The sequence below is a fragment of the Xenopus laevis genome, chromosome 8S (genome assembly GCF_017654675.1).
Source record: "Xenopus laevis strain J_2021 chromosome 8S, Xenopus_laevis_v10.1, whole genome shotgun sequence".
In the NCBI taxonomy this organism is placed as follows: Eukaryota; Metazoa; Chordata; class Amphibia; order Anura; family Pipidae; genus Xenopus; species Xenopus laevis.
The window spans coordinates 96,433,563-96,461,234 of NC_054386.1; the positions used below are offsets into that span (position 1 = coordinate 96,433,563).

Consider the following 27,672-nt stretch of genomic DNA (forward strand, 5'->3'; position numbering starts at 1 on the left):
GCATTCATCTTTTCCAAAATTCTACCCAATCTGTTGCACTCTTTCTTTTTGAAGCTCTACCAGACTAAATACTGTCACTCTACCAAATCAAAATACTTTAGTACTCTGCATAACCTATATATTATTGAATTTAGGACAAGGTGCAAAGTGCAAATAAAAATTGGAAATTAACCATGAGTATGGGCGACATATGGGAGGCAGAAGGCATCCTCTGAAACAACCTCCAAGCTTGGACATTATTCGGACCTGAAAGCTTCGGAACACTGGTGGTGCAAGTTTCTGGGGAGCACTATAATTAATTTTATGCAGAGCTCCATTGCATCTGACAGTACTCTGCATTTCTCTTCATGTAGCAGTGCACACCGACCCAAGGTTCTCTCCAGCAAAGCACTACACCGCCATCTTTATTTTTGTTCCCAGATATCCCTTGCACTGCCTTGGGCAACTGTTGTATGGTTATTTCTCAGACTTTACTGTACTGCACATGTGCCCAGCAAGTAGGGATTTTCATTTGCAAATTAGCATTCACTTCGGCTGAATCTTTCACAAAGGATTCGGGGGTTTGTCCGAATCCAAATCAGTGGATCTGGCCAAACCTTGAATCCTCCGTAAAAGATTTAGCCGAATACCGAATCAGAATTCTAATTTGCATATGAAAATCAGGGGTGGGAAGGGAAAAACAGAAATGCATGCTGAGGGTGCAGTTCAAAAATTATTTACTTCCTTGTTTTGTGACGAAAAGTCACATGATTTTAAGGATTCGGATTCAGTTTGACCTGGTACGAGGATTTGCCTGAATACAATTGAAAAAGGCCACATTTCTGGCTGAATACGGAACCAAATCCTACAAAGGATACCTGGGAGCAGGGACGAAGATGACAGTGAAGCACTTGACCCTAAGGGGGTTATTTATTATATAAGTCCAAATGCCAAAAATCCAGAAAAATTCAAGTTTTTTTTACTATAAAATATGATTTTTTTACTGAAAAAAAACTTGAATTTTTTGTGATCTGTTATACCCTGAGGGTGGAAAAAGTCAGAATCCAAAAATCTGGCATCTCAGACCTGGCGAGGTTGTATTTAAGTCAATGGGAGAAGTCCAGAAGATATACAGATCTGTGCTGGGTTTCGTGTAAAAATTCAAAGATTTTGTCATTTCAAATCGGATTTTTTGGACTGAAAATCCAAAAAATTTGTACAGTTAGAATTTTCGGACGATTTTCAAATTTTTTTCACGTATTTTCCCGAATTGGAATTTTAGGGGAAAATGTATTGATAAATAAGGGGAAAAAAACTGTGCGGATCTGGTTGGAGTAGTTTTCAGAAAATAATCAGATAAATTTGGAGTTTGATAAAGCCAATAATACAAATGTCCTTCACAAAGAATTCTAATTTTGCTGCTACATTTTTGCTGACGAATGTGCGGGTTATACTGCAGAGGATCATTTCAGTGTCACCCCAAATACATATATCCAGGTTAATGAGAAAAGGAAAATTTGATACGAGTCACGAAGAAATAATTGATTGTGGGAACATGTAAAGCTGACATAAGGAAGAGTAACAAGTACAAGGATACAACAAATTGGCTGTTTTAACACATGATTTAATTGACGCCGGGTTAATTGGCCAGGAATAATTAAAAGCACATGACAAATAAGTATTAATAAAGGAGAGGATGAGGATGAGAGCCATTTCACAGGAGACACTGCTCCACCTGCAGTTGTTTTCATGGCAATACATTTAACACGGTGAGTTCTACACTGTCAGACTCTCAAGAAAAAGCTTCAACTACATTTGGATCTTGGGACACTTAATTGAGCAATATAACTTGGAACTTTCACCTCATCTCAGCAGGAGAGCCAAAAGGCTTATGTTCAGCTTGAGGAATCTTTATTTGCAGCCATTCTCTGCTCACTCGTACTTGTCCCCATAAGCATTGCCCTTTGCCACCTTTTAATATTGTGCTATTATCTGCAGAGTTTGATCCTTAACCTGTTTCTTCTATCAAACGCCCAGCTCTGTTCATCACAGGCTTCCTATAATCAGCTTTTTACCGCGGCTTTGCCCAGAGTGTGCCAGAAGGTGGCAGTCTCTGAGTTGGCTTTAACTCTAGCTCTAGTGCAGGGAACATAAGTAAAGTAATGGCTACATTCAACTGACAATAATGCTTAATGGCAGTTCCTTGTGTATGAAAAACCCTGATGAACTGAAACTCTGTACAACTCTGTCACCTAAAGGTATGGAGAGGAGGACTTGGAAATGTCATGGCTGTCTTTAAGGGGGTCCAAGAAAAGTGTGAGCAGCAGCAGCTGGAGGTAGAATGAGTGTAAATACAGTTATGCTAAAATGCTATACTCAACACTTCAGCCATTCCTATACAATGCAACAGTAATGGGGATAATAGTGTCTGGGAAGGGAGTGTGACTGTGGGATAGCAGGTATAGTAGGGAGAGATGGTGTCTATAGTAACAGTGGATAATAGTCTCTGGGAAGGGAGTGTGACTGTGGGATAGCAGGTATAGTAGGGAGAGATGGTGTCTATAGTAACAGTGGATAATAGTCTCTGGGAAGGGAGTGTCACTGTGGGATAGCAGGTATAGTAGGGAGAGATGGTGCCTATAGTAACAGTGGATAATAGTCTCTGGGAAGGGAGTGTCACTGTGGGATAGCAGGTATAGTAGGGAGAGATGGTGCCTATAGTAACAGTGGATAATAGTCTCTGGGAAGGGAGTGTGACTGTGGGATAGCAGGTATAGTAGGGAGAGATGGTGCCTATAGTAACAGTGGATAATAGTCTCTGGGAAGGGAGTGTCACTGTGGGATAGCAGGTATAGTAGGGAGAGATGTTGCCTATAGTAACAGTGGATAATAGTCTCTGGGAAGGGAGTGTGACTGTGGGATAGCAGGTATAGTAGGGAGAGATGGTGTCTATAGTAACAGTGGATAATAGTCTCTGGGAAGAGAGTGTGACTGTGGGATAGCAGGTATAGTAGGGAGAGATGGTGCCTATAGTAACAGTGGATAATAGTCTCTGGGAAGAGAGTGTGACTGTGGGATAGCAGGTATAGTAGGGAGAGATGGTGTCTATAGTAACAGTGGATAATAGTCTCTGGGAAGGGAGTGTGACTGTGGGATAGCAGGTATAGTAGGGAGAGATGGTGTCTATAGTAACAGTGGGATAATAGTCTCTGGGAAGGGAGTGTGACTGTGGGATAGCAGGTATAGTAGGGAGAGATGGTGCCTATAGTAACAGTGGGATAATAGTCTCTGGGAAGGGAGTGTGACTGTGGGATAGCAGGTATAGTAGGGAGAGATGGTGTCTATAGTAACAGTGGATAATAGTCTCTGGGAAGGGAGTGTGACTGTGGATAGCAGGTATAGTAGGGAGAGATGGTGTCTATAGTAACAGTGGATAATAGTCTCTGGGAAGGGAGTGTGACTGTGGGATAGCAGGTATAGTAGGGAGAGATGGTGTCTATAGTAACAGTGGATAATAGTCTCTGGGAAGGGAGTGTGACTGTGGGATAGCAGGTATAGTAGGGAGAGATGGTGTCTATAGTAACAGTGGATAATAGTCTCTGGGAAGGGAGTGTGACTGTGGGATAGCAGGTATAGTAGGGAGAGATGGTGTCTATAGTAACAGTGGATAATAGTCTCTGGGAAGGGAGTGTGACTGTGGGATAGCAGGTATAGTAGGGAGAGATGGTGTCTATAGTAACAGTGGATAATAGTCTCTGGGAAGGGAGTGTGACTGTGGGATAGCAGGTATAGTAGGGAGAGATGGTGTCTATAGTAACAGTGGATAATAGTCTCTGGGAAGGGAGTGTGACTGTGGGATAGCAGGTATAGTAGGGAGAGATGGTGTCTATAGTAACAGTGGATAATAGTCTCTGGGGAAGGGAGTGTGACTGTGGGATAGCAGCTATAGTAGGGAGAGATGGTGCCTATAGTAACAGTGGTATAATAGTCTCTGGGAAGGGAGTGTGACTGTGGGATAGCAGGTATAGTAGGGAGAAATGGTGTCTATAGTAACAGTGGATAATAGTCTCTGGGAAGGGAGTGTGACTGTGGGATAGCAGGTATAGTAGGAGAGATGGTGTCTATAGTAACAGTGGATAATAGTCTCTGGGAAGGGAGTGTGACTGTGGGATAGCAGGTATAGTAGGGAGAGATGGTGCCTATAGTAACAGTGGATAATAGTCTCTGGGAAGGGAGTGTGGACTGTGGGATAGCAGGTATAGTAGGGAGAGATGGTGCCTATAGTAACAGTGGATAATAGTCTCTGGGAAGGGAGTGTGACTGTGGGATAGCAGGTATAGTAGGGAGAGATGGTGCCTATAGTAACAGTGGTATAATAGTCTCTGGGAAGGGAGTGTGACTGTGGGATAGCAGGTATAGTAGGGAGAGATGGTGCCTATAGTAACAGTGGATAATAGTCTCTGGGAAGGGAGTGTGACTGTTGGATAGCAGGTATAGTAGGGAGAGATGGTGCCTATAGTAACAGTGGAAAATAGTCTCTGTGAAGGGAGTGTGACTGTGGGATAGCAGGTATAGTAGGGAGAGATGGTGCCTATAGTAACAGTGGATAATAGTCTCTGGGAAGGGAGTGTGACTGTGGGATAGCAGTATAGTAGGGAGAGATGGTGCCTATAGTAACAGTGGATAATAGTCTCTGGGAAGGGAGTGTGACTGTGGGATAGCAGGTATAGTAGGGAGAGATGGTGCCTATAGTAACAGTGGGATAATAGTCTCTGGGAAGGGAGTGTGACTGTGGGATAATGGGGAGAGATGGTGCTTACAATACTTGCCCCTTAGGTAGTGCTTACAATCTAAGTATCATTGTATGTTGATGAATATGGTTTGTAGCTGGTATTGAGTGTTGAACATTAGTTTGGGTGTCAGAGGGTGGTAGTTTATATCCTCTCTGTTGGAACATCTGTCAGCCAGGGGACTTATTTAGGAGTATATATGTCCAACTAGGAGCTCATTGGTTTGTATAATTTTTTTGTAGAAATGTCATCAATAGCGCTAGAGTAAATGAAATGAAATTCGCAATTATTACAGCAACCAATTAGCAGCATTCTCGCAGGTCAGCAATCTGATTGGCTACTATTGGGACCCAGGCAAACCCTAATTGCACCCCACTAAATACAGCTCTATCCAATCTAAATCTAAAGGTGGCCATACACGGGCCGATAAAAGCTGCCGACAGACCAAGTCGGCAGCTTATTGGCCCGTGTATGGGGGCCCCCGACGGGCTTCCCCGATCGAGATCTGGCCGAAAGTCGGCCAGATCTCGATCGGATGGGGTTAAAAATCCTGTCGGATCGCGGCCGCATCTGTTCGTTGATGCGGTTCCGCGATCCGACCGCCCGTTTGGCGAACGCTAGGATCCGATCGTTGGGCCCTAGGGCCCACGATCGGATCAGCCCGATATTGCCCACCTCAAGGTGGGCATATCGGAGGGAGATCCGCTCGTTTGGCGACATCGCCAAACGAGCGGATCTATCCGTGTATGGCCACCTTAAGACTGACAGTTTGAAAGAAACGAGAATTGGTAAGTATATGTTGGCCTGGAGATCCTGACTGATATCCATGTACCTGTACTAAGTATGTCAGTCAATTTGGGGACTGGGGTGCAGCTAATACTATGCGTGACCCCTAATACGTTCTCCTTCTTTTTGGCTCATGGGTCAATCAGTCGGCGAACGTAAGTCATTAGCCCTTGTGTGACCACTTTAACTGTTTAAGTAGAATACTAGAATGTCAAAGCCTACATAGACCCCAGATCACCATTAATTAGGGATGCACTGAAATCCAGGATTCGGTTCCGGATTCGGCTAGGATTCTGACTTTTTCAGCAGGATCTGGATTCGGCCAAATCCTTCTGCCAGCCGAACCGAATCCTAATTTGAATATGCAAAATCGCATGACATTTTGTCACAAAACAAGGAAGAAGAAAATGTTTTCCCCTACCCACCCTTAATTTGCATATGCCAATTAGGATTTGGTTCGGTATTCGGCCGAATCTTTCGCGAAGGATTCGGGGGTTCGGCTGAATCCAAAATTGTGGAATCGATGCATCCCTACCATTAATTACTGAAATTTGGGGATCAGCCTCGTCCTATTTATTAGGTGAATGCGTCGGCAAAGTACAACACAGCAGGAGAATTTAAAAGGTCAGAGTAATCACTGAAACAATGTAAGACCGACGGCACACAGGCATGATAAATGATGATAGGTGTTTAATTTCCATGGTTATAATGTTTACCCCTGCCATTAATATATTAATATAATTAATATATTATATAATTATATACTGTATGTGTATGTGTATATATATATATATATATATATATATATACTGTATTATATATATTATTATATATATTATATATACTAACATAATTAAAATATGAATACACCATTGTACTGCATTAGTGAAGCCTTATATCCTGCCAAGATAAAGAAGTTCAGACCCGGTGAGTTTAATAAGAGCTGAGGGTGATTATGATTTCACACATACGAACAAAGGAATATCAAGGAGCAGCCAGTCAGGGGGGATCGCTTTCTAAAAGGCTCCCTGGCATTTAGCAAAGATAAACATATAACAGGTTGTAATATTTTATAATGGGTTTGATAATGGAATCAGTAGCTCACGGCAGATGAAAGCATCACCCACTGAGACACGGAAGAACCGTTCTGTATAGCTATTATATATAAACCAACAGGAGACCCACGAGCTTTGTGAAATCTCATTAGAACTGTGAAACACATATTATCCATAAAGGGGTTTGTTCATCTTTAAAGGAGAAGGAAAGCTACATACTCATTTTATTGCCAATAGATTAGCTGCAATAGTGCAAGCTAGAATGTTATATTTATTCTGTAGAATGTTTACCATACCTGAGTAAAAGCTGTAGAAGTTCTCTGTTTGTTTAGGATAGCAGCTGCCATATTAGCTTGGTGTGACATCACTTCCTGCCTGAGTCTCTCCCGGCTCACTTATAGTTCTGTGCTCAGATTACAGCAGGAAGAGGAGGAGGGAGGGGGGGAAAGGTGGGGTTGAAAGAGGAGCAAACTGAGCATGCTCAAGCCCTAGCCCTGGAGGTTTAAGCTGAAAACAGGAAGTCTGATACAAAAGCCCATGAGTACACAATAGAAGGAAAGAAATGTGGTGTTTCTTTTGACAGAGGACTCAGAGCAGCATTACTTTGAGGGTTTACAGGTGTATTTATATAGACCTTTCTGTTAAAGCAATCTGATTGCTATGGCCCAAGTTACCCTAGCAACCATGCATTGATTGGAATAAGAGACTGGAATATGAATAGGAGAGGGTCTGAATAGAAAGATGAGAAATAAAAAGTAGCTGTAACATTAAGGGGGTTATTTATCAATATCCAAATTAGAATCCACGTTTTGACCTAATTTTTTAGGCATAATTTAATCGGATCGGGGGAAAACTCAATAAAATCAAGCGAAAACCCGAAATGTGCTTTTTTTCTGAGTTTCTTTCCAAATCTCGATTTTTGACCGAAAAGTGGGAAATAGTCGTATTTTTGGACTAATTCCAGTGCAGACCACAGAAACTTCCAAATGGGATATGGACCTCCCCCATTGACATGTACAACCTCAGCAGATCTGAGATAGCGGATTTTCGGATTCTGACTTTTTGCATCATGGGACTTAAATCCCCAAAAATTCGAGTTTTGAAAAAAAATAAAAATTAGAGTTTTGCACCGAAAAAACCCGACCCCCTAAATGTGTAGCCTTACAGTACATTTGTTTTTTATATGGGGTGAGTGACCCCCATTTGAAAGCTGGAAATAGTCAGAAAAAGAAGGCGAATCATTCAAAAACTATAAAACGATATAATGAAGGCCAATTGAAAAAATGCTTAGAATAAATCATTCTTTAACATACTAAAAGTTCACTTAAAGGGGAATCACCCCTTTAATGTGCTGCTAAACTGGTGGCAGCCAAATGGGCAAAAAAGTTTAGTATAGTCACATGGCAGATTCTTTCTTAAATAAATTGAGACCGGCGGTATCCTATTAAATTGTTTAGGTGGGTCGTGCTTTTTCCCTCAGGCCCCATGTGATCTCCAACTCCTCACCCACAATAAAGCAACAATGGCTTGGAGGTTTTATGAGTCACAGGTCCCATATATACAGGTATGAGACCTGTTATCCAGAATTCCTGGGTCCTGGGCATTTCCAGATAACGGATTTTTCTGTTATTTGGCTCTTCATACCTAACGTCTACAAGAAAATCATATAAACATTAAATAAACCCAATAGGCTGGTTTTGCTTCCAATAAGGATTAATTATATCTTAGTTGGGATCAAATACAAGCTACTGTTTTATTATTACAGAGAAAAAGCAAATCATTTTCATAAATTTGAATAATTTGGCTAAAATGGAGTCTATAGGAGCCAGCTAACAGATTCCATACCTGTGTACAGTTACAGAGCAAGAGTTGCCACCAGTCTTGTTTTGACCCAGAAAGCCCGGTTTTTGTGAAGGGCTGCCTGGGTCGAAACTGCCAAATTAGCCTGTAAGTGCCCCAGTAGGCACGAAACGCGTTAGGCGATCACCTGTATGTCCTAATAAATTATTAGACTTTTTAATCATATTTTTGGTCTTTACTTGTGGAGAAAACTCACGACCTTTTGCTGTTTCAAACCGGGCAGGCTTCCCTATGATTGGTGATTGGCCGATTGCCATGTCATAGCCCCGCCCCCCACAGCATCACAGACCCACCCCCATTGAGTCACGGTCCTTCCCTGATTCAACCAGGCTTAAAGGTGGCAACTATACAGAGCAGACAGGCTAATAAAACAGTAATACAATTAGGATTGACTGTAAACCCCAAAGACACTTTCATGCACAGGAATAAGTGACATGTTTGTTAGTTGTTGCACAGACAGTTGTGATTTAATCGGTTACTATGGTCTAAACTAAACCTTGGCCATTCACACAAAAACTCGCCACTCGCCTCTGTTTGCCAAGTTCCCTGTTCAGTGAAATCAATTGGGTTTACATTAACATAGTTTTATTTGTTCACTTCATCGTGGTGCAGACTCGGCATTGATTTTTCTGCCTTTTCAGCTTTTCATTGACTGAAACTCAGACATATTTACTGTATTTCCGCCGGCTTCCCCCGGCTTCTATGATATCAATCTGTCAAAACCTATGATTAGTGGGAACAGAGGAAGGAAAAGTAGCCGAATTAGTGGATTTACAACTACAGGTATGGGACCTGTTATCCAGAATGCTCTTGACCCGGGGTTGTCCGGATAATGGATCTTTCCTTAATTTGGATCTTCATACCTTAAGTCTACTAAAAAATCATGTAAACATTAAATACCGTATATACTCGAGTATAAGCCGAGTTTTTCAGCCCCCAAAATATGCTGAAAAACTCTACCTCGGCTACCTGCCTAAGAATAGTCGCCGGCACCTAAGAATAGTCGCCGGCACCTAAGAATAGTCGCCGGCGCCTAAGAATAGTCTCCAAGAATATTCGCCGGCGTCCAAGAATGGTCGCCTGCATCTCCAATGGGAGCAGAAACCCTCAATTTTTTGATTGAAAGTTACCAGAAGCTGCTGCATTTCTCACCCTAGGCTTATACTCGAGTCAATAAGCTTTCCCAGTTTTTGGAGGTAAAATTAGGTACCTCGGCTTATACTCGGGACGGCTTATACTCGAGTATATACGGTAAACCCTCCAATAAGGATTAATTATATCTTAGTTGGGATCAAGTACAAGACACTGTTTTATTATTACACAGAAAAAGGAAATCATTTTTAAACATTTGGATTATTTGATTATAATGGAGTCTATGGGAGACATCTGTCCACAATTTGGAACTTTCTGGATAACAGGTTTCTGGATAATGGATCCCATACCTGTATAGTAAACCTCAAAGCAGGGTCAAAATACTAGACTAGAGGGTTGAATACTAGAGGAGTCTCTGTCTGGCCTAGGCCATAATGGGCCCCACTTAGCATCAAGTATTATTTTTACTGGTCAGGCCTTGTATATAACTTCATAATTGGTTTGTTTGTGGACACCCCAACCCATTCAGCCCAATAGTATTAACAAATATACCTCGCTTGAGCCAATTTGTTACTATTCGCCTGTGAAATACATTTACTCTGAGTCCTGGATGCCAGGTTGTCTGGTTGGCACTAGGAGGCATCCGTCCAACACAGTCTTCAAGCAATTTATGTATAATCTACTGTACAGGTTTGGGATTAGTTATCCGGAAACCCATTATCTAGAAAGCTCAGAATTACAGCAAGGTCACCTCCCATAGACTCTATTATAATCAAGAAAATGTCAAAAACAAAAAAATACCAATACATCTGCAGGAAACAGGAGCGGTTTTTGGAAAAACTATTTTTGCAGGTACACGCTGGGGCCCTCTACTGGGTAAAGGGAAATGGATTAAAAATCGTTCCTCTTCCTTTAAATGGGTCTAAGCAAAAAGATAAATAATAAGAGGAGCTGAAAGAGATGATCTGCCTGGGCCAAGGGCCTCTAAATGACACCTAATTCCTAGGATTTTTTTAAAAAAACAAGCAGGATTCCCTATGATTGATGCAGAGATAGGCCGATCACCATGTCATAGCCCCACCCCTGACATCACGACCCCCTGCAGCACTGACGCCCCGCCCCCTTTGCATCACAGTCCCGCCCCCTGCTTAGAGTCAACCAGACCAAAAGGTGGCAGCCCTACTAATAGCCAATAAATAGAATATCTCATTCATCCAGGCTTCGGAATTAAACAACATGTAAATAATATTGTAACATCAATATTTGCTTCAAAACAGAAAACCGCTGGAGGATTGCGACATGAATACATAATCAAGATGTTAAACCGAGGGAAGAGATCCGAAGGCAATCTGTAAAGGAAATGTTTGCGGAGCGCAAGAAACGGTTGGGGGGCCTTTAACCCAATCCTTGCCAGAGAGCTGCCTGCAAAGCATTCCACACCAGTTTTGCCAGGTCTTCGCGGATATAGAGTTAAACGTGGCTTTGTGGCCCAGGAGGAGACCTCAGCATTGTGAGTCAGCGCCTGTGAAGCGTGACATTTATACACATTTGCTCTAGGGGAACGGCAATGGGAACAAAAATGCTGCTAAAAATCAGGAGCATTAGGAGGGTAATTATTGAGTGTAGCTCTAAGTAATGCAGCAATATCCTATATATACATCCCACCTCCCCTCTCCCACAACCTCCTGATCAACTCTATAGCCCTTCTGTTGTGTTATAAGAAAAAGCCAGAAGCTGGAGTAGCCATACGTGGCATGTTTTTAAACTTTTTTCTGCCCCCGCCCACTTCTGATGATGTCACTTCTCCTGGCTACACTCAACATTCCCCCAAATTCTTTTTGGACAAGTGTGCACAAATTTCCCGTTTTTGCTCAAATTTTTAAGAGCACATGAGCACAGAAAGGTGAGTAGGCCCAACTAAGCCTCATGTTTATGGGCCAGGTCACATTCATGCAGAAATAGATTTCTTGTTGCTAGAATTTCCCATAGACTTCAAAGGAGTTATCACATGATAAACCATAAGATATTTGTATGTAATTCCACAGCTTAGAGATATGACTATGAAGATTTTCATTGATCCAGGTCATGGTATATCTAATATAAGTAATTCAAAAAACAACTGGACTTGCTGAGTAATTATTGAAGACCTTTCACTACTCATCCGAGCAGCTTCTTCAGTACAACTGACTGTTGTGGGAAATTCTCGGCATATAAACTCTTCCACTAATCCAATCACAATGGCACATTGTAACTCTTCAAAGAGGGGACACCTGAAACTCACAGAGGTGTTGATTCTGTGTAGTTACTGTGATAGGATTATCCAATGTGAACCAATAAAGAACCAATAAAGGAAAAGTAGTAACCCCACACTTATCTGTTTATTTTGTTTGTCACAATTAATTTAAAATATAAATGACAAAGTGTAAAAAAGGTGAAAGTGCTCAGTGCTTGATATATAGTGCAATGATATATAATTAATTTATTGCTAACACACAGCTCAATTGATCTTTCAATATAAATATTGATTCATTTATGAATTCATTTAAACCACTTAAGAACCATATTTCAATTATTAACTCGAGTTATAAGTCCATTAATTAAAGTGCCAGTGCTTCCAAAAAATGCCAATCAACATATGAATTCATCTATCAATTAATTAAAGTGCTAAATACAAATCAAGTTGTTACTTCTTAAAAAAAGATCTTATTGAAATGATTAAATGGCTAGCAATTCATGAAATAAAAGATTGAAAATGAAAATAGAATAGAGGCGGAGTTGTCCCAAAATCTCCTTGTTTCTAGGCCCTGGGACACCACACGGGGAGAAAGGCAGGACACTGGGGACTGCGGTCTCAAAGCTTAACAAGTCTATTCGAGAACTGTCTAAAAAAACGCAACCCCCCAGTGCCTTAGAGTAAAAGAGAATCGGAGAATGAAGTGCTGTTTTCAGTATTAAATGCTGCTATCAAATAAAAACAAGGCTTGCCTCCGCTCTTTTTGTTTTTAAAAATTATTTTTAAAAGTCTTCGTTTGCTTTTGCAGCCATCCCTTTCTACATCTATACTTCTTCCAATCAACTTGCTCTTATCTCCCTTTCTATTTTGCTTTCTTGTATCTTTTTTCCACTATTTTTCCTTTTCTTTTTTTTTCTTTTTTCTTTTCCCTCCTTCCCATTCTTTCCTTTGTTGCTTTCCATCTTCTTTTCTACATTTATACTTCTTCCAATCACCTACTCTCTTATCTTTCTTTCTCTTTTGTTTTTTTTTTGTATCTTTTTTCCACTATTTTTCCTTTTCTTTTGTTTTTTCTTTTCCCTCCTTCCCATTCCTTCCTTCGTTCCTTTCCATCTTCTCTTCTACATCTATACTTCTTCTAATCAACTACTCTCTTATCTATCTTTCTATTTTGCTTTCTTGTATCTTTTTTCCACTATTTTTCCTTTTCTGTCGTTTTTTCTTTTCCCTCCTTCCCATTCCTTCCTTTGTTCCTTTCCATCTTCTTTTCTACATCTATACTTATTCCAATCATCTACTCTCTTATCTCTCTTTCTTTTTTGTTTTTTTTGTATCTTTTTTCCCTACTATTTTTCTTTTTATCTCCCTTTATTTCTTTTTAGGTTTCTCCCTGTGCCCTCAGTTTTTTCATTCTACATTTCGTGCCAATGTGTAGCTATAATAGTATATAGTATAGATTAATAAACAGCAATGCCTATTTACTTGCGGGAGTGAAGAATAGCTGGAGGAACCTGGGAGGGGAGCAAAGAGAGTTTTCTTGCAGCAAATCAATGTGAAACTAGCAATTTATCCTGATAATGATCCCTTACGAGACACCTCATCAGGCAGACAGAAGAAACCCTCTAATGCTTTCTTTTATGCTTGCCTTTCCATTGCTGGCAATTACAGTATTCAGCACATATCTCACAGCTCTGTCACAAACAGGTTGCAAACAAAATACAAACCATGCCTGTGTCTCTGGAGAACATGCTTTGGAAACAGGCTCAGCATCCCCTGCACATACTAATTAGTGGAAGTGTTAATGAGTGGGCAGGTAGTCTACCTCTTAACCCCTTGCTGCCTGCACACTGGGCTTCCTTCACAGGATATTGCAGGCTTGTGTTGGACCTGGCTACTAGATGCTTGGCACAAGATCCTCAAGCCTTCCTCAAAGATAAATTTGCGTTTATTGAAAAGAACATATTTTCTAATAAAGAGAGGTGTCCTTTCTCTTTATAATGCCCACCCTGTGTAAAGCGAAGCTCATAACAGGCTCTCATAGACTGGAAACAACAATGGAATTGCCATGGGATGGAACCGGAGAATTCTCAGTCTCCACTAAATGACGAACTGCAACTTTGCTTTGCCCACTAATGAATTCCTTGTGGTCATAAATAAGTAAATAAATCCATGAATGAACATAGAGTATGGCAGAAGGAAATATCTGCTCACTTCATTCATATTAACCTCTTAGTGCTTATATATATATAACGCTTCTTCAGGTTGAGTGTGTTTGTAGCAGATCCTCAACACTGAGCTGGGCATCTGCAATCAGCACAAGTGCCTACGGTGCAGCAGCAGAAGTCAGATTGGTACAGGTAGGGGACCTGTTATCCAGAATGCTCAGAACCAGGGGTTTCAGGATAAGTAATCATTCCATAATTTATATCTTCATGTCTACTAGAAAATCATGTAAACATGAAATAAACCCAATAGGCTGGTTTTGCTTCCAATAAGGATTAATTATATCTTAGTTGGGATCAAGTACAAGCTACTGTTTTATTATTACAGGCATGGGACCTGTTATCCAGAATGCTTGAGACCTGGGGATTTCCTGATAATGGATATTTCTGTAATTTGGATCTTCATACCTTAAATCTACTCTAAAATCATGTAAACATTAAATAAACCCAATAAGATGAGTTTGCTTCCAATAAGGATTAATTATATTTTAGTTAGGATTAAGTACAAGCTACTGTTTTATTATTACAGGTATGGAACTTGTTATCCAGAATGCTTGGGACCTGGGGGTTTCTTGATAATAGATATTTCTGTAATTTAGATCTTCATACCTTAAGTCTACTAGAAAATTATGTAAACATTAAATAAACCCAATAAATTGGTTTTACCTCCAACATGGATTAATTATATCTTAGTTGGGATCAGATTATTACAGAGAAAAATAAATATATTTCAAAAATTTAAATTATTTGGAGAAAATTGGAGACAATGGGGTAGCGGATCCCATACATATACAGAGAAAAAGGAAACAATTGTTTTCAATTGTGTATTATTTGGATAAAATGAAGACTATGGGAGACGGCCTTTCCATATTTCTGAGCTTTCTGGATAACGGGTTTCCAGATAACAGATCTCATACCTGTACTTATTGATTCTAGTTCTTCCCAGTATCACTTTAACTGGCCGATGGCAAAACACAACTGGGGCTCATTTATAAACACTGAACACATTTACAATTGGGCAGTAACCCATATAGCAACTAATTAGTGGTTGTTTTCAGTCTTCAAATTGCAGCTCTCTGGAAAAAAAGTTAATTATTGTGTTTCCCAGTGTTTAGAAATGAGCCCCTTTGAACTCGTTGTGTAGAGCAAGAAGTGCCAATGGCGGAACTAATGGTGGAACTGGTGTTACAACTGCAATAAGACCCTTCCCCATCATCACTGGTCCCACTAGGAGGCTGGTAGGGCAGTAGCTTGTGCACATTTTGCATCAGGGGCAGTAGATTCTACTAACTGGTTCTACCCTTACCCTTGAGTTACAATAGTGCGGGGTCTAGTAACCCAAAGCAACCAATTCTGTATCTGCCTTTAAAGGGGTGGATCGCCTTTAAATTCACTTTTAGTATGTTATAGAATGGCTAATTATAAGCATCTTTTCAAGTGGCCTTCACTTTTTCTTTTTTATAGTTTTTCAATTATTTGCCTCCTTATGACTGCTGCTGGCTTTCAAATGGGGGTCACTGACCCCATCTAAAAACGATGTATTGTTATTGCTGCTTTTTATTACTCCTCTTTCACTTCAGGCCTCTCCTATTCAGATTGCAGTCTCTCATTGCATCAATGCATGGTTGCTAGGGCAATGTGGACCTCTGAAACTGCAAACTGGAGAGCTGCTGAATAAAAAGCTAAAAAGCTCAAAAACCACAACTAATACAAAAATTAAAACCAATTGCAAATTGTTTCAAAATATTAATCTTTACTAGGTATGCATCAAATCCATTATTTTATATTCAGCTGAACCCTCAAATCTTTTGTAAAAGATTCGGCTGAAGACCAGACTGAATATGAATCATAGTTTGTTTATGCAAATTGGGGGAGGGAAGGGAAAAAGAGACAAAAAGTCACGTGATTTTAAGAATTCAGTTCGACTGGGCTTAAGGATTCGGCCAGATCTGAATCCTGCTGAAAAAGGCAGAATCCTGGCCAAAATACCGAACCAAATCCTGGATTCGGTGCATCCCTACTCTCTACATCATACCAAAAGTTCTTTTAAAGGTGATCACGCCATTTCAACAGTAGCCCAGTTGACCAGTAGACCAAATGATTGGTCGCAATCAGTTACCAGAACTGGAGATGATTTGTCCCTAATTATATCGCTTTACTTAGCTCTACATTTTAGTTACATTAAAACCCCTTATGACCAAATGAGTGTAGCAAAAGAGATAGGAACTTACTCTCAGTGAGGCCATCATTTCTATGACAAATACATCAGTCCCTAATAGTAACAACCAGCAGCCAAAAATGACCAATGATACACTAACTTACCCTGGGCCGGTACTTTTAACATTAATTAGACCCAATAGGATTGTTTTGACACCAATTAATTATCTAAGTTTGGATCAAGTAAAAGTTACTGTTTTATTATTACAGAGAAAAAGGAAATAATTTTTTTAGAGTCTATGGGAGGTGGCCTTCCCATAATTTGAAGCTTTCAGGATAACGGACGAAAGAGGTAACGTAATGGAAAATTCACACTTTAGTGGATTTGTGAGCGATTATTCGCCTGGCGAAAGGGTGCGAAACTTTGTTTATAACGCCTCTTTCGCTATTGAATTGTCCCCTACACCTTTTAGCTAATTGGCAAAGTCCCTGCGGATCGGATTCTTAGCGAATTTTTACCAGCGACGGCCACTTCGCCCTTTAGTAAATCTGCTCCTTTTACTCACAGTTGACCTCTTGTTCTTCTGTTAGTCTTTCTCTGTCATTTGTCTTTCTCCTTTTTCCTCCCGTGGGTTTTCTTATATATGCCTAGTGAATTCTCTTGGTCATTCATGCATGATACCTTCATCAGGAATCCTATGTGACTATTCTCATGACTATTCTCATGACATCATGTCTCTTCCGTGACTTGTCTTTGTAACAACTCAAGATAATGGAGTGTGAGATCAGCCTGAGAACATATATATCCACTATACACATTTTCATTAGGATGGATTATTGTTCCTTCCATCGGAGGGAGTGAAAGCATCTAAGCCGGGCTCAGCACTAAATATTTTCATTTATCTTTGACTGCAGAAGACGCACAAGAGAGGGGAGCCATATAATGTGTCATGCTTCAGAGGTGACCTACTTCTGATACAGCAAGTCATACAGTCATTTCAATCAGCGCACTTGCACTGCTCCACGTCTCCTCGATTTGCAAAGGTCCCTCTCGTTCGCTAGTCACTTGGATTTGTACGTGGGCGTTTGGATGAATCTGCTCTTGCCTGGAGCCGGCAGGAACCATTCGAGCCATTGGACGCACTCCCAGCGAAAAGAGCCTCCAACATGAAACGCGTCGGCTAATGCCAGGAACACAATGGATTGATCATGTTATTGCTCTATTAATTAAATCTCATTATTTATTATAACATAAATCCACATGACTTACAACTCATTCTGCTCCTTGTTTGGCTTCTGGCTGTTACTTAGAACCATCAGTATATTCAACATCAAACAGAAACGCTTGTTGGCAATGGAGCTGTGGAGAAACTACAATTCCCTGGATCTATTGTTAGCGGATGTGCCATGGGGATGCTGGGAGTTCCCAGTAGAGCCAGCCTTGGGATCTGATTGTCCAGTATAACACTATGATCTAATCCAGTTATTATTTTAAAGGGTGCAGGGCCTTTTCTATAACTGGTTCCTGCACAGCACAGAACGTTTGCCCAAATAGAGGGCCAAAAAACGTCTTTTGTAGACTGCCCAAAAAACCTATTACATTAGGTGCAATATTAGACCTGTACCTCATGGTCTCCTGCCCTCCCAATATCCAATTGGTATCCACTGAAGGTTTCTCCCAGCTGCCTGACTACTTACAGTTTTCTTACAAAAGGACAATGTAGGTTGGACATATCTATTTCTCGTCATGTAATTCCATAATGGTGCAAAATACATGTCCAGCCATGGACGACAGGAAGCTGGGAAATTCTTTGACTATGTCACAGCTGTGATGTCAAATATCACAGGAGGCCACAGAGAACTGCAGGCTGGACAAGTGCCTTAAAGGAGAATTCAACCATTAGCTAAAAAAACGCCCTCCCTCCTTCCCCCCTACCCTACATAGACCCCCTTCCCTCCTTTCTTCTCGTGGCTGCGCATGCACATTACAGCAAGAAGCCGAACTTTAACGAAAAAGTTGTCTATTTCATTCTACTCATTGTCGGACTGGGGGTAACCCTCTGGGTTCCCATGCCAAGCCTTATTCCTTCTTTGTTTTAATCCTTCATCTTCTTTCTCCAATTTCCCGGGGAAGACGCATGCGCAGTAGAACGAAATAGCCGACTTCTTTGTTAATGTTCGGCACCCACGTGAAGAAAGAAGAAGCCAGAAGCCGATCATTCCGTGGTGCTCACTGGATAAACCCAGAGCCGGTGCAGTTTTCTCCTGATAGTCGCACTGACCCGGGGTGTCAGGTAAATAAATACAATCACTTGGGGGTGCCTAACTAAGTAAAGAGCCCCTTTCCTTCTCCTTTAATTACGTTTCTGAAAAGGGATGAAAGACCTGTTATCCAGAATGCTCAGGACCTGGGGCTTTCCGGATAATGGATCTTTCCTTAATTTGGATCTTGATTCATCTTGATTCAGATTCGGCCGAATCCTTGTGCCTGGCCGAACCGAATCCAAATCCTAATTTTCATATGTAAATTAGGGCGGGGAGGAAAATCATGTGACTTTTCGTCACAAAACAAGGAAGTATAAAATGTTTTTCCCCTTTTTACTTTCCTGCCTCTAATTTGCATGTGCAAATTTGGATTTGTTTCCATATTCAGCCGAATCTTTCAGATCTTTAGTGGATTTTGGTGCAACCCTACTTAATACTCATTAGGGCAGGGGTGCCCAAAAGGAGGATTGGGATCTACCAGTAGACTTTTAGCTCGTGATCAGTAGATCTCAAGACACAGTGGCGTAACTACCGGGGGAGCAGGGGGTGCGATTGAGCCAGGGCCCGCACCCCCTCAGGGCCCCCCCGGCAGCTCGCGCCACTGTTCTAATGCGGCCGTTTCTGGCCGTACGGAGGGGGCGGGGCCTGGCTGCACGTCCCGCGCCAGGGCCTGCCCCCCTCTAGTTACGGCTCTGTCAAGACACTATCATCAAACAGCTTGTCTATATCACCCTCCTGTTTCATTCTTTTTATTCAGATATTTATTATGTTACGGTTACATAAGAAATAGTTGGTTGTTAAATATAACAATACATATTTGCTCAGAAATCAATATTTAAGTCATATTTTCCATGGAACAGAATGCTAACAATGTTTTATAGGTGTAGATCATAATGGGACAACATCACTAAAAGTAGACCTCTCATTGGTATAGTGGGCACGTCTGCATTAGGGGTTCATTTAAAGAGGACCGGTCACCCAGAAAAATTATTAATAATCATATTTTATCAAATTAATCAAGCAAAATAAACTTTAATTACACTATAGAAATTATTTGAATCTTGTTTCCTCCAGTCTGGGAATTAATAATTATAGCAAGCAGGCAGGAGCCATTTTGTGGACATTGTTATTAAGACAAGTCTTGTATCATCTCAGAATCTTGTTTGTGCACCAGAATGGGGGACCTGATGTCCATTCCCATGTCCTGGCTACACAATTAAATGGGGAAGAGAACGGGAGAATGTGTGGGGAGAGCAGTGACATCTGGGAAGTGCTGAATGGAAAGTGAAAATAATTGTCTGCCCCGCCTCTATGCCTAAGGCACAGAGGAGGGACAGACAATATTGGATTGACAGCTGTGAACGCTTTAATAAAAAATAGAAATTGGATTTCATGTTTAGTTTGAGAAGAACTTTTATTATACAGCTTTTTGTGTCTGGGTGACAGGTCCACTTTAAGGCTGCTAGCACAGTTGCATACATTAAAATTTCCCAAGAGTGCATGGAAAAAAAATTCTATTCATTAGAGGTTCAGGCATCAAAAGGCGTTGCACACGAGGGCTGAGATCCTGTTTATTTTGGGAGTTAAGAGTTCCTTTTCTGTTTTAATTTATCAAAAGGCGTTGCTCACACTTCCATATAGCTGTACTGGGTAGGTCCTACCTGTCTCCTGTTCAGAATCTAGCTCCGTTGCACCTATTGAATGAAGGTAATACTGGAGCTACCGCTGCCTCCTAACCAAGTGGTTCCCACAGTGGCCTGCTTGAATGCTCTGAAAGGATAGGGCACATGCTTCCCCAACTAAAATGACAGCCACCAGATTTCAAACATTTTTAGTTGTGCTCAAAACGCATCAGATGCAAATGCATTAGGTACATCTCCCCCTGGTGACCACAGTGATGCTGTGGTCACCAGGGGGATTAATTATATTTTAGTTGGGATCAAGTACAAGATACTGTTTTATTATTACAGAGAAAAAGGAAATCATTGTTTAAAATTTGAAAATTCTAATGCAGTCTATGGAAGACGGCCTTTCTGTAATTCAGAGCTTTCTGGATAACTGGTTTCTGGATACCTGTACAATATTTTGATAATTAGTTTCAGCTACATTTTAATTCCCTGAATATAGCATCATTTTTTTCCATGAAAAAAACAACTATGACCTTGGGGACTTTATGGGGTTTCCCACCAACAATGACTGCTACTGGCTCCATACATTGTGGGGCTTTAAAAGAGCCATTTCTTATTCAGGAAGAAAGAAACTCCATTTTTTATGGGAAATGGTTGCAGCTCTGGGACTGAGTGCACAGAAGTGCTTTTTTGGCTTTTGTTGGCTCCACTTGGCGTTCCAGTCTTTGGTCAGGTCCCTACTTAGCTCATATCAAGGTTACAGAAATAGGAAAACATTGGTGCATCAGCCAGTCAGGTTCATCTTGCAACCTACGATTGTTGTTTACCTGCAACTCCTAGCATACCAAACCACCAACTCCCAGTATACCCAGCCACCAATACTGGGAGTTGAAGTTCAGTAACAGATGGAGACCCGCAGGCTGAATTATATATAACGATGCCACAAAAACTAAATGCAGCCCTGAGCCTTGCCACTGAAAAGGCCAGCTCTATCTCGGTGCATACATCAAACACACAATGAGGAGATGAATACATTAAGGTGCAAATGTAAAATTTAGAACTTACCCAGCATGCCTTTATTGGAGTCAGATAAGCACATGTCTTTCTCTGCACTTGGCAGCACAAATCCCACCACAAAGATCTCTACTCCGTCGGCCATTAGGGCAAGTCCAAGAACAAAATAGAGTGTCCACTGAAAGCGCCCGTGTCCGCACTCTTGTAGGATCGCCTCATATTGCTGAGCTAGCTCCTCCTTGTCTTTTTTCCTTTGACCTTCCAAATCATTAAAGTCTTTGAATTCTGTAACAAGCTGCTGGTTATTTGTGAGGTGATCTCCCTTCATGGAATCAGCACGGGGAATACCTTGATACTCCCCCTCATAAATTTCATCATCTTCATCATGCCCCTCGGTGGCATCACTAGAGCCTCCTTCCTCATCATTCAGAGTGTCATCCCGATAATATCCATCCTGTGGCTGGTAATCGTCATCATCGTCTTCCTCAAATCTTGTATAAGATCTCTTTGTGTACTCATCCTGCATCTTGTCCACACCCTTGCCCACTTTCTTGGCTGCATGTCTCTTGACCTCCTTCGCAATGTCTTTAGCTCCTCGAATAAAGGCAGTCCGGTCTTTGTATGTGTCCTCCATGGCTGAATGCTACAAGGCTTGCTACCCTACCTTAGGATTGTAATCTTGGAATTCAAATGTATGATTGTGCTCAAATGCTGACTTCTCAGCCTGGAATGCCAGAGGCCTAACCTTGTTTTTGGGGAGAGCAGCTATGTTAGCAGTGTTCTGGGTGGGTTGCTGCTTTCCAGTACTGCTGTTGGTCTGTGTGATTAATTATCATGCTTTCCTGGGGTTGCAAATGCCAACTCTGGTCAGATGTCTGGAGATCCTTCAGGTCCTACAAAATATTACGAAAACAGAACAGTGAGGAAAATGCAATACTATAGAAAAAGACCATAAAACAATCAAGAACCCCAAGAGTCAGGATCAAATTTCAAGATGGCTTGGTGGCTTCCCAACAAATCGTCTGCATATTACCATCATGCTCTAGGTTTTTGATATCAAGAGGGAAACAAGTTTATTGTAATTTGGCCAGGGGCTTCCTGGGCATTTGACACTTTGGGACAGATCCATGAGAAAACTTACCTTGTGAAAATGTAAATGAAAAGTAACTGAGGAAACTTCTAAAATATGGCACACATCAAAAATGATTTAAAATGAATCTATTTAACTACTATACACCCCAACATAACTACAGCCATCTAGTATTGCAAACGTATTGTCTCTTGTTTCCAGCCATCCATCTACTTTTGTTGTGCTCCTCTTCCCGTTCAAGTGATTTGATATTATGATTTTTTATAAGACAGATGAGCTACAAACATTGAAAATTGCTGTTACTCAGCCAGGTAAAAACCTTTCAAAAAACCTTTTCATCTTGTTTTTTGGTGCTTAAGCATGCTTCTCTCGATATAGATCTCTGCGTAAAGATCTTGTTGATGGAATAATTGAATTTCTTTCCCTGGACTGAAGATACAGCCTTGCTTATGTTATCCCTAGTGCTCCATAGCATGTCAGCATTGAATTATACTCAATCTGTGCCTTATTTTGCCATACAACTTACATAGTAGTAACATAGTAAGTTAGGTTAAAAAAAGACACACGTCCATCAAGTTCAACCTACTGAACTGCTAGTTGACCATGAGGAAGGCAAAAAATGCCCATTTGAAGCCTCTCCAATTTGCCTCAGAGGAGGAATAATTTCTTCCTGACTCCAAAATGGCAATGGGACCAGTCCCTGGATCAACTTGTACTATGAGCTATCTCCCATATCCCTGTATTCCCTCACTTGCTAAACACCATCCAACCCCTTCTTATACCTATCTAATGTATCAGCCTGTACCACTGATTCAGGGAGACAATTCCACATCTTCACAGCTCTCACTGTAACAAACCCCTTCCCAATATTTAGCTGGAACCTCTTTTCTTCTAATCGGAATGGGTGAACTCGTGTCAGCTGGAAATACCTACTGGTAAATAAATCATTAGAGAGATTATTATATGATCCCCTTATATATTTATACATAGTTATCATATCTCCCCTTAAGCGCCTCTTCTCCAGTGTGAACATCCCCAATTTGGCTAGTCTTTCCTCATAGCTAAGATTTCCCTTTACCAGCTTAGTTCTCTGTACCCTCTCTAATACAATAATGTCCTGTTTGAGTGATGGAGACCAAAACTGTACGGCATATTCTAGATGGGGCCTTACAAGTGCTCTATACAGTGGAAGAATGACCCCTCCTCCCGTGACTCTCTGCCCCATTTAATACAACTCAAGTCCTTATTTGCCCTTGATGCTGCTGACTGGCATTGCTTGCTACAACCAAGTTTATCATCTTCAAGGACTCAAAGGTCCTTTTCCATTATGGATTTGCCTAGTGCAGTCCCATTAAGGGTATAAGTGGATATTGTTACATCCCAGGTGCAGGACTTTACATTTATCAACATTGAATCTCATTTGCCACTTAGCTGCCCAGATTGCCAGTTTGTCAAGATCCTGTTGCAAGTGCCACATCCTGGATGGAATTAATTGGGCTGATAGTTTTGTGTCATCTGCAAACACTGATACATTACTTACAACACCCTCCCCTAAGTCATTAATGAACAAGTTAAATAAAAGTGGACCCAATACTGAGAATGTACCATTAACAACCACCCTTTGTACCTGATCCTATAGCCAGTTTCCTATCCATGTGCAAACCGAACTTCATGAAGGAATTGGATGTTTGCTTATTCATAGACAAGTTCAAACTAGCAGGCCTGGTTGATATGTAAACATCCACATACATTTTTTTTGACATGTATAAAGGAGCATCTGTTTGTCAATTCCTCATCTGTCCATACACTGTATAAGGGTTTACATTATGCACCAGCAGATTCAATTTTAAACCAGTCCGATTGAAGAATTATGCAAAATCTATGGTCTGGCCATCACATACACGCCAAAAACCTACAAAACGTTTGGGGGGTCATTTATAGACTGGAAAGCAGGTTGTATATTAAATGCCCCCATTTGTTCTGTGTGATTTGATTGGTACAGTTATGGATAGGGTTAAATAGCTGCACTTTGACCCATCAATTAACATTCGTAGATATAAATCCATAGGAGGGTTGTCACCTTTGAAGGATGCATGGACTGGGCATGGGACAGGCCTAATGTAATAGGGGGCCTGTGGTGTCGCCGGACGGCTCGTTGAAGTCATTGGGCTGCGCTATGACCTTGCAGTCGGCAATTGACTGATCGTTGGATCAATCTAGAAGAATCTTGCCCGGTTTTTGGAAAACAGGGCAAGCAGTTTTGCCCTAGGCATAGGGTTGCCACCTTTTCGCCCGGTGGTGACCAGGCAGGGGACACGGCCATGACGCGAAGGGGGTGGGGCCGTGACACTGCAGGGGAGGACAGTGACATTGGGGGTGGAGCTATGAAGCGGCAGTCGACAATTGCCTGATCTCTGTGTCAATCAAGGGGAATCCTGCCCGGTTTTCTTAATTTGGAAAACCGGGGAAGAAGTTTATGACCTGGGCAGCCCTTCAAAATACCGGGCTATTTTCATAGTGGAATTACTGAAAATAAACTCCTCTAACATACCAGAAATATTTATCACGTATTTGTCTAGATGAGAACTGTAGGGTTTTTGGGTTATTATTATCATTATCCTTTATTTATACAGTAGCAGCATAATCTACAGCACTTTACAGAGATTATCCATCATTCTCATTCCAGTACAGCAGAAGCCCCTGTTACACACAGTCTAGGGTCAATTTCATCAGGAACCAATTAACCTGCCTATTGGTTTTTGAAGGGTGGGAGGAAACCAGAACGTGGAGAACATACCAACCCCTTGCACATAGTACTCTTGATAGAATCGAACCTAGGACCCCGGGGCTGCCTACCCACAACACCATTAAGGGTATTATTTTCTTGGATACTTTAGGTTAAAAACAGCCCCCTCACAGATTAATAGAGAGACTGAGAACTGAGTTGATATGCACAGCGTGTCTTCAGGAATGCCAGAGGCAAGAACACATAGAAATTCATTGCACTGGGAAGAATTCATGATGAGAGGATTGGGAATGAAGTAGGTCGGTCTCCAGTGCAGGGAGATAAGCACAGAATTATGGGAAAAGAAAATACAGAAAGAGGGGGTGTCACATATTAAAGTGGGCTCAGCACTTTCCTAAATCTTGCCTAATGCCTTAGAAATGTCTCCTATATCTGTAACAGCTATAAAGGCTGAATCACTGGCTGCATGTTCCATTATTTTTGCACTGCCCTGCATGTGCTGAGGTTGTTTGGTACATTAGCGTTCCTTGCTCTGCCTTACAGATTGCCTAATGATGGGTGCATACCGTTTATCCTAATAAAATAAAAAGGGAAGAACGTTAGTTGGTCCTTTAGGCTTATTTCCTCTTGCCGATCCTTCCACAGTCTCTCGGCTGTACACGAAATGTCACAAATAAAAGCGGATCAGCGCTTATGGCAGTAGAGAAACCAGAAACAGAGTATGGTGCAGTATGTTTCATTTTTTTCAGGTAACACCCTGTGTTCAACAAAACACTCTGTTGTGCGTGTTTCCTCAAAGAAACTGTAAGAGACATACCTGGTGGTCTAGTGGGGGGACGGCAGGGACGCCTGCCGCCCTCTCGGCGGGGACGCCCGCCGCCTTGTGCGGGTTCGGTCAGGCCGCAGGCGCCTGATCGTGTGGGCGCACGTTAGGCCGCAGGCGGCGAATCTCTAGGGTGCGCGCGGCGCGCCTCTGTGATATTTAAAGGCGCCGGCGCGCTGACGTCACAGGCGCGAAATTCAAATAGTATAAAAGGCCCATTCTGACTGCTGACTGATGCCCGTGATAGAACTTGTTTCTTGTGGTTCCTGAGCCTTGTGCGTTTGATCTGTTCTGAATCTAGTCTGTTTGATTACCCGTGTTTGACCCAGCCTGTTCCTGACTATTCTGCATTCTGTATCCTGACCCTCGCCTGCCTACAACAACTCTTCCTGCTTAATCCCTTGATTGACAACCCGGTTTGACCCTTGCCTGCCTGACGATTCTTGATATCTGCCTACCTCGACCCAGCCTGTCTGACGATTCTCTTGCCTGCTCCATTTGTACCGTGACCTTCGGCCCAAAAGACTCTGCTAACAGCCGTACCCCTTCGCCAGCCAGAACATCTCGCCTTGTACCCCTCGTTAAGTCCAGGTGGCACCCAAGTAAGCTGAGGTCTCCTCCCGAAGCCCAACGGTGGTCACACTACTGGTGAAGCCGAGCCGAGACCAGGGTGCTTGGCATTTGTTCTGGTATCGGGTGCCAGCCGTGACAGAAATCTTCCACTTCTCGAGATCATACACAAATACTTAAAGGGGACCCGTCAACCAAAAAAATGAATCCAAATCCTATTTTATCATGTTAGTCAAGCCAAAACTTTATTTACAGTGTATAAATTATTTGAATCTTGTTTCCTTCAGTCCGGCAGTCTTGTTTCCTAAAGCAAGCAGGCAGGAGACATTTTGTGGACAATGTTATAAAGGCAAGTAATGTATCATCTCAGAATCTTGTTTGTGCACCAGAATGGGGGACCTGATGTCCATCCCCATGCCCTGGCTACACATTCTGTTTCTGTCCAATGAAAGAGGTTGTTCACCTTTAAATGAACTGTTAGTATGATGTATAGAGGGATGTTCTGAGACAATTTGCAATTGGTTTCTCTTTGTTCTTATTTGTAGTTATTTAGCTTTTTATTCAGCAGCTCTCCAGTTTGCAATTTCAGCATTTTGGTTTGACCCCAGCAACCATGCATTGACTTGAATAAGAGACTGGAAAATAACCAGGAGAGGACTGAATAGAAAGATGAGGAATAAAAAGCAGCAATAACAATATATTTGGAGCCTTACAGAGCATTTGTTTTTAGATCTGGTCAGTGACCCCCATTTGAAAGCTGGAAAGAGTCAGAAGAAGAAGGCAAGTAATTTAAAAACTATACAAAATAAATAATGAAGACAATTAAAAAGTTGCTTAGAACTGACCATTCTATAACATACTAAAAGTTAATGTAAAAGTGAACCACCTCTTTAACAAATGAAATTCTGTTTTTGAAAATGGAATTTTGGCTCTTCTAGTGATGAGGTGCAGACACCCCACTTTGATGCTAAAAAACAGAGGGGCATTGACTAGGCTGCCTCAGGGTGGCACTGAGAGCGATCATTCTGATCATTCGGGCTGTTGGCCTAAACAAACATAACAATAGAAAGGTAGTCATATCATGTAGTTCAGCCTTTGAGGTCCATATAGGTTGGATCATAACTGTTGCTTTTGAATCTGAGCTGAATGCTGAGGATCAATTGCAAACTCACAGAACAGTTATGTCCCATGTGGCCCCCCTTATAGTCACTGACTAACTCAGAGTTAGAGAGCTGAAAAGCAGGAAGTAGTGTTCTGGCTATTATGTTACACATCCAGTCACTCCAGCCTTTATACATTACATTTTTGCCTAACTATATTAGATACATTTTTTATTTTGCACAGCCTATTTATTTACCCATT

At 41.5% G+C, this 27,672-nt stretch overlaps 1 protein-coding gene across 1 annotated transcript in view; it reads right to left on the bottom strand.

The window, feature by feature from the left end:
- LOC108700350 (synaptic vesicle glycoprotein 2A) overlaps positions 1–27,672 on the bottom strand; it is a 79,379-nt gene that overhangs the window by 21,311 nt on the left and 30,396 nt on the right. Inside the window, exon 2 of the mRNA XM_018233462.2 lies at positions 21,133–21,974. Within this exon, the coding sequence (XP_018088951.1) occupies positions 21,133–21,715 (583 nt within the window). The 5' untranslated portion in view covers positions 21,716–21,974. The remainder of the gene's footprint in view (positions 1–21,132; positions 21,975–27,672) is intronic.